At 50.3% G+C, this 6,499-nt stretch overlaps 1 protein-coding gene across 1 annotated transcript; it reads right to left on the bottom strand.

The window, feature by feature from the left end:
• Positions 1-587: 587 nt before the first annotated feature.
• On the bottom strand, positions 588-1,576 carry LOC141731732 (olfactory receptor 14J1-like). Its single transcript, XM_074558220.1, has one exon. It carries the CDS (start codon positions 1,503-1,505, stop codon positions 588-590), a length of 918 nt encoding a protein of 305 aa, XP_074414321.1. The 5' UTR covers positions 1,506-1,576.
• Positions 1,577-6,499: the final 4,923 nt, after the last annotated feature.

Genomic DNA, 6,499 nt, shown 5'->3' with positions numbered 1-6,499 from the left:
AATCCAACAAGGTAAGGTTTAACCAGTCCAAGTGCCAGGTCCTGCACTTTGGCCACAACAACCCCTGCAATGCTACAGGCTGGGGACAGAGTGGCTGGAGAGCAGCCAGGCCGAAAGGGATCTGGGGGCACTGATGGACAGCAGGCTGGACATGAGGCAGCAGTGTGCCCAGGTGGGCAAGAGGGCCAATGGCTCCTGGCCTGGATCAGGGAGGGTGTGGCCAGCAGGAGGAGAGCTGCTGTGCCAACACTGATCTGCCCCCAGCTCTGCACACAGACATTGCTGCTGCAGCTCCAGAGAAGGGAACACAAGGGAATCTCTGGAAAAAAAACTTGTCTGGGAGATCCTTTAGTTCCTTTAAAGCCACCAAGAGTGCAGCTCCTCATTGGCACAGTCTCTGGCCACAGGGAAGTTGGAGAGAAACAAAATGAGAAATGGAAAAAAAAATGACATTTCTTTATGGACAATATGAAAAACTAATACAAAGAAAAAAAAGAATAAACCACAACCAAAGCAACAAGAGTGTGAAAGATGTCTTTTAATAGAAGTGTTGGCAGAAATTGGCCAGCAGTTTAATGTTCCTGAAACTATCCACTCATCAGTCTCCACACTGCAGTCTTGAACTCCTGGTTCCTCAGGCTGTAGATGAGGGGGTTCAGGGCTGGAGGCACCACTGAGTACAGAATTGACAGGGCCAGATCCAGGGATGGGGAGGACATGGAAGGGGGCTTCAGATGTGCAAATGCTGCAGTGCTGATGAACAGGGAGACCACGGCCAGGTGAGGGAGGCAGGTGGAAAAGGCTTTGTGCCGTCCCTGCTCAGACGGGATCCTCAGCACAGCCCTGAAGATCTGCACATAGGAGAAAACAACGAACACAAAACAGCTAAAACATAAACAGACACTAACTGCAATGAGCCCAAATTCCCTGAGATAGGATTTGTAGCAGGAAAGCTTGAGGATCTGTGGGATTTCACAGAAGAACTGGCCCAGGGCATTGCCATGGCACAGGGGCAGGGAAAATGTATTGGCTGTGTGCAGAAGTGAATAGAGAAAGCCACTGGTCCAGGCAGCTGCTGCCATGTGGGCACAAGCTCTGCTGCCCAGGAGGGTCCCGTAGTGCAGGGGTTTGCAGATGGACACGTAGCGGTCGTAGCACATGATGGTCAGGAGGAAAAGCTCTGCTGAAATGAAGAACAGAAAGAAAAAGACCTGAGCAGCACATCCATTGTGGGAGATGTTCCTGGTGTCCCAGAGGGAATTGTGCATGGCTTTGGGGACAGTGGTGCAGATGGAGCCCAGGTCGCTGAGGGCCAGGTTGAGCAGGAAGAAGAACATGGGCGTGTGCAGGTGGTGGCTGCAGGCTACGGCACTGATGATGAGGCCGTTGCCCAGGAGGGCAGCCAGGGAGATGCCCAGCAAGAGGCAGAAGTGCAGGAGCTGCAGCTGCCGTGTGTCTGCCAATGCCAGCAGGAGGAAGTGGCTGATGGAGCTGCTGTTGGACATCTGCTCTGGCTGGGCATGGGGACCTGTTCATGGAGAAAGGACAGTGACAAGTCAGGAGAGGCTGCCTGGAGCCAAACCTGGTCTATTCCCTGTAGACAGTCCCTACTGCTGGGACTCACTCACCGCCCTTCCTGCTCTGGGGGGAACCTTTGGCTGCAATCAGAGCACAATCACATTCCTGGGTCACCCTGGGATAAACCAGACCCTGCCCAGCGCAAAGGGATCCCTGAATTTCTCACCCTCTCTCAAGGTCTCTGGGCAAGGTCTCAGCAACCCCCTTGTGCCAAGGACACTCACAGGTCCCTGGGCAAACCCAACAGCATTTCCTCAGCTCTGGCAGCTCTGCCCTTCCCTGTGGGACATTCAGGGAACTCCCAGAGGCTCTGGCACAGATTTGCACCCAGGAGGGCAGCTCAGAGCTTGGAAGGGCACAGCAAGGAGATCCCTGGCTGTGCCCATGATGGGATCTCAGGGAGTGGACTCAGCTCATTCCCCTTTCCCATGGACTGCTTTTCCCACAGCCCCACAGGTGCCAGGGAAGCTTGGACACCCCATTCCCATGGACACCACTGCCTGGCAGGAATGCCAAGGGCAGAGCCAGACTCAGCAGCTGCAAATGCCAGAGCCTCCCTGAGAGCAGCAGATAACAGTGACAATATCAGGGCAGGGCAGAACCAAGAGAAGATGTTGTGGTGCTGTGCCTGAGAGGGCAGGGCAGAGACAGCCGGGCACTCAGGACAGTGTTCCCGTGCCCAGCTGTGCCTGGCACCTCCCACACACCAACAGTGCCCTCATCCTGCCCCCAGAACTGCTCTCTTCAGCCCCCTCTCCTTCCCTGAGCATCTCCCTGGGCCTGGACATTCCCTCCTGAGAGGAGCCTTGTCCCTGCCAGCACTCACAGAGCCCATCCCAGCCTGTGTGCCCTGGCCGGGGCCCTACAGAAACCTGCCTGTGTGCCGGGCCCTGGCTGGGGCAGGCTCTGTGTGCAGCTGGGCAAGGGCAGCTCAGGAGAGCCCTGCTGGGTCCTGCAGAGGTGATGCTGCTGCTGTCTAGGGCTGAGGAGTGGCTGAGGGCCCTTTGGGAGGCTCCCAGCAGAGAGACTGGCCACCCAAAGTTGCAGTTCTGGAGTCTCTGTAAATGTTCAAACATTCCTTGGATGATCCTGTGTGTCCCTTTCGACTCAGAATGTTCTGTGATTCTGGGTTTACAATTACTGTTCTGCTTCTCTCATCCCCCTTTTGTCTATAATCAAGAGAGAAAAAAACCCCTTGCAAAAATGTTAGAACAGTAAAATAAAAAAAGAGACATTTATTGGAAGTGTCCAGGTGTCCCAGTGGGGAAGTAGCACATCCTGGCCCCTGATTTCAACAATTTATTAAGGTTGATTAATTAGGATATTTAACAAGAACATCCAATAGGAGATTCAGTTGCCGCAGTTACACACTCCTGGGTCAACCCATTGGAGTGGGTCCATGGGCTTCTTTGCCTTCACTTTTTGTTCTGATTGTTCACATTCTGGTCAATTAGAAAAATGTTTTTGTAGGTTCTCTTCCTGATAATAAAACTATTGGATAATAAGACTGATAAGACAGTATTTCAGAAATGTATTTAGACAGTGAGCTTATTGTTCTAAAATCCAAGAGAAAGGTTAGGAAATGTACAAGAGTTAATTAAGGATTATAATTACATAAGTACATAATAGTAGTTTAATACTGTTAATTAAGAATGTAGTAGTGTTAAGTAAGGATTGTAGATTTATGACTATGTAATGATAATTAACAGAGCTTTGAGTATATAAAAATGCATAAAATGTATAAACCTTTTTGTCATCACCCCAACTTTCCCATGCTTTTCCAATAAGGAGATTGAAAACACTCTCAGGAAAGCTCCTGATCTTTCCAGCAATCCCATGCTTACCTTCTTTGGGAAGGGTCCTCCGGAGCTGTGCCCAGGCTGGTCTGGAGCTGGGAGCAGCCCTGCCCCACCCAGCCCCTCTCAGCAGCAGCCCCTGCCCTGCTCAGGGTGGCTCCTTCCTCCCACAGCTTCTCCCCAGCGCTGGGAGCAGCTCCCCGGGCCGGCTGAGAGCTGTCCCTGGCAGGCAGCAGAGTCCCTGCCCCAGCACAGCACCCTGGGCTGCAGGACCCTGCTCTGCAGGACAGCCCTTGGCACCCCTGGCTGCAGCCCCGGCTTCTCAGCCCTGCAGCAGAGCCTGGCAACAGGAGCTGCCTTGGGCTGTGCCTGGGCTGGGGCAGCAGGGAAAGCCAGCCCTGCCCTAGGGCCACAGCCCTGCCCTGGAGCAGCTCTGAGAGTCCTCCTGAAAGGTCCTCAAAGCTGTGGGATGTGCCAGCTGCAGGAGATCCCTGTAGGAACTGCAGCTTCTCTTCCCACAGCCAGGGAATGACTGTTTCAAACCTGGGATGATTTCTGCTCTAGTGAGCCCCGAGTGAGCTCTGCTCTGTGCTCCCAGCCCAGGCTGAGTTTAACCCCTCTGTGCCTCTGTGCTGTGCCCAGGGTGGCTGCAGGCAGTGCCCCAGCCCTGCTGGGCTGTGCACAGGAGCTGCTCCTGGCCAGAGCTGTCTCTCTGCAGCGCTGCCCTTGCCAGAAGCTGCCTCTGTGCTAGGAGCTTCTCTGCAGGTTTTTCAAAGGACTTTGGGTTTGGCTTTTGCCTTGGAGTCTCTGAGTGGTTTGTCCAATCATGACCTCCAATTATCTACTGTAATTAGTCCCTGGAGAGGCTTTGTCAGTAACAACACTCAGTGGGGCTCATTAATACTTCAGGGTACTTCAGTTATTTTAAGGTACTTGGTGTTTTCCTTTTGATACAGACTTCATGAGAGGTTTGTGCAATCATGGCCCCAATTATCTGCGTTAATGAGTCCCTTGAGAGCTTAGTACTGACACTCCACTACTGAGTGGAGCTCATTAATGCCTGGAGATACTCAAGGATTTTAAGGTACTTTGTGGATTTAAGAATACTTTCATGTGCCTTTAAGGATTTCCCTTCCCACACTGAGTCTCTGAGAGGTTTTTGTGCCATCCTGGCCTCCAATTCTCTCCTCCAAGGAGTCCATGAGAATCCTGTGTTGGGTATCTTCCTCCTTTCTGTTTTACAACAAAGATGGAACTGAAAGAATTTTAAAAGTCTTTCTAAAAGCACCAAAAAAAACATGGGACAATTAACAATACAACAACAACCACTAAGAGAATTAATAGTCTTGTTTTAGCTAGTCATCATCCAACCCTTTAGTCTCTTGGATTGGAAGAGTTTATTGAACCAGTCTTTGTTTTCCACTTGAAGCTTCTTGAACCCTTCCTTCAGTACCTGAATGTTCTTGTGGATTGACTCGCTGTGGCTGGAGAGGTTCATGCCACACATGCCCTCAGAGTCTGCACAGCCTTGCCCATGTGCCCAGAGTAAAAACTCTATCGCTGTTGTGCAAGGTGGCCTGTCTGATGGTCTCTGTGTCTGAGAGCAAGCCACTCAATGTGAGGGAGGTAGCATTGGTTTGCTTACCTAACAGGCACCCAGGATTGTCTAATTGTCCTAAAGCTTTAGCTGCAGCCACTCAAGGTAGTCCAAACCGGGGGTGCTACCATCTGATACCTGGATTAAAGCTTGCAAAGCCATCTCTTTGATATCATCCAATACTTCTCTGGAGATACCTACTACTTGATTATCTAGTGGGCTGTGTTGTCCCTCTCCAGCTAGATGGTTGATTGTCAATTCCACCCTTGCCTCATTATTAGCATAGTCTGCTATTAATTGATTTAGCAAACACTTCCATCCCCTTCCCACAGGGTGTATTCCGTAGGTGACAACAACATGGTCAAAATATATTTTAAATTATAGGGGGTTACGACATGTGGAGTAAACATGGCCCTCATTAGGCCATTAAAACAAGGTAATTCCCTCCTATGGTCTTTTTCTGCCCTACATAGATCCTTGATTTCCCCATAAACCAATGGCTGATACGTGGGATTCTGCCCCCTTCTCTCATAACATACGGGGATAACAAGGAGTTTTGAGACTATTTACCACTCTCCTTGCTTAGCTGCTTCTTTCTGGATCATTTCCCAGGGATTTTCTGGGGTTGAGGGGTGATGTGGCTCTGGGGAATCCAAACTCTCTTCTGGGGAGGAAGAATAACATGGAGCAGAATAATTTGTATTAAAATTAGTGTGACAGTTTGGCTTAGTATCTCTGACCATAGGGGTTATATTGTTGCTGGAGGGTGATGTAAAGGGCACTGCCATTTTTTCAGGTGTTGGGGAGGAAGGGCTTTGATTTAGGATGGCAGACTTCTGGGACGGAGTTTTGGAGGCATGGCCCAGGGTGGAGGTGGAATGATTGAGAGTGGGGGTGTGACCTGCAGTTGTGAGGGTGGAGTCTGGAGGTTCGTTCAGGGCGGAAGAGAAGGTTGTGGTACCAGGAAGTGGAGGAACCAAGATGGAGGGAGGATGGTCAGTCTCACAAGCCACATTCAGGCTCCTTTCCTCTTAACTCTCCAGGTCATAATGCTCCAAGACTGCGTGGCCATTGCCATCTTGGACCATCATGGAAGGTCTGATAAAGGCAGACCTTTATCAAGGTTTGGGGGGAGGTCCCGAGTTAGGAGTGACCAACGGATTGAATTTTCAACACACTACTTGCTGGTGAGGGGTCTCAAAGATGGTGTAGGAACATGGGGAGCATGTGGGCTGCAATGGAGTCTGTTTTGATCAAAAGGTTGTACAGTTTAACTCCCATGGAGTCCCAAAATTCAGTGGTATGGATTTCGACAGCAGAGGTATCTGGAAAATTTTTAATGATCCACCTCATGATTGATATTTTTTCGTTCTTTGAAAATATTTCGTCATGATCAGTGAGAATTAACTTAAAGGATCCATATATGCTCCTTTCTACTGTGGACATCTGGCTGCCCATTCTTCTTTCTCTGTCTTATGGGGAAGAGCCACCGAAACACCCTAAATCAATGTTGTGACATGGGTGTGTA

Source organism: Zonotrichia albicollis, chromosome 24, assembly GCF_047830755.1.
Source record: "Zonotrichia albicollis isolate bZonAlb1 chromosome 24, bZonAlb1.hap1, whole genome shotgun sequence".
NCBI classification, from domain to species: domain Eukaryota; kingdom Metazoa; phylum Chordata; class Aves; order Passeriformes; family Passerellidae; genus Zonotrichia; species Zonotrichia albicollis.
The sequence above is the reverse complement of the archived record's forward strand: the minus strand, read 5'-3'. Positions and strand labels throughout refer to the sequence as shown.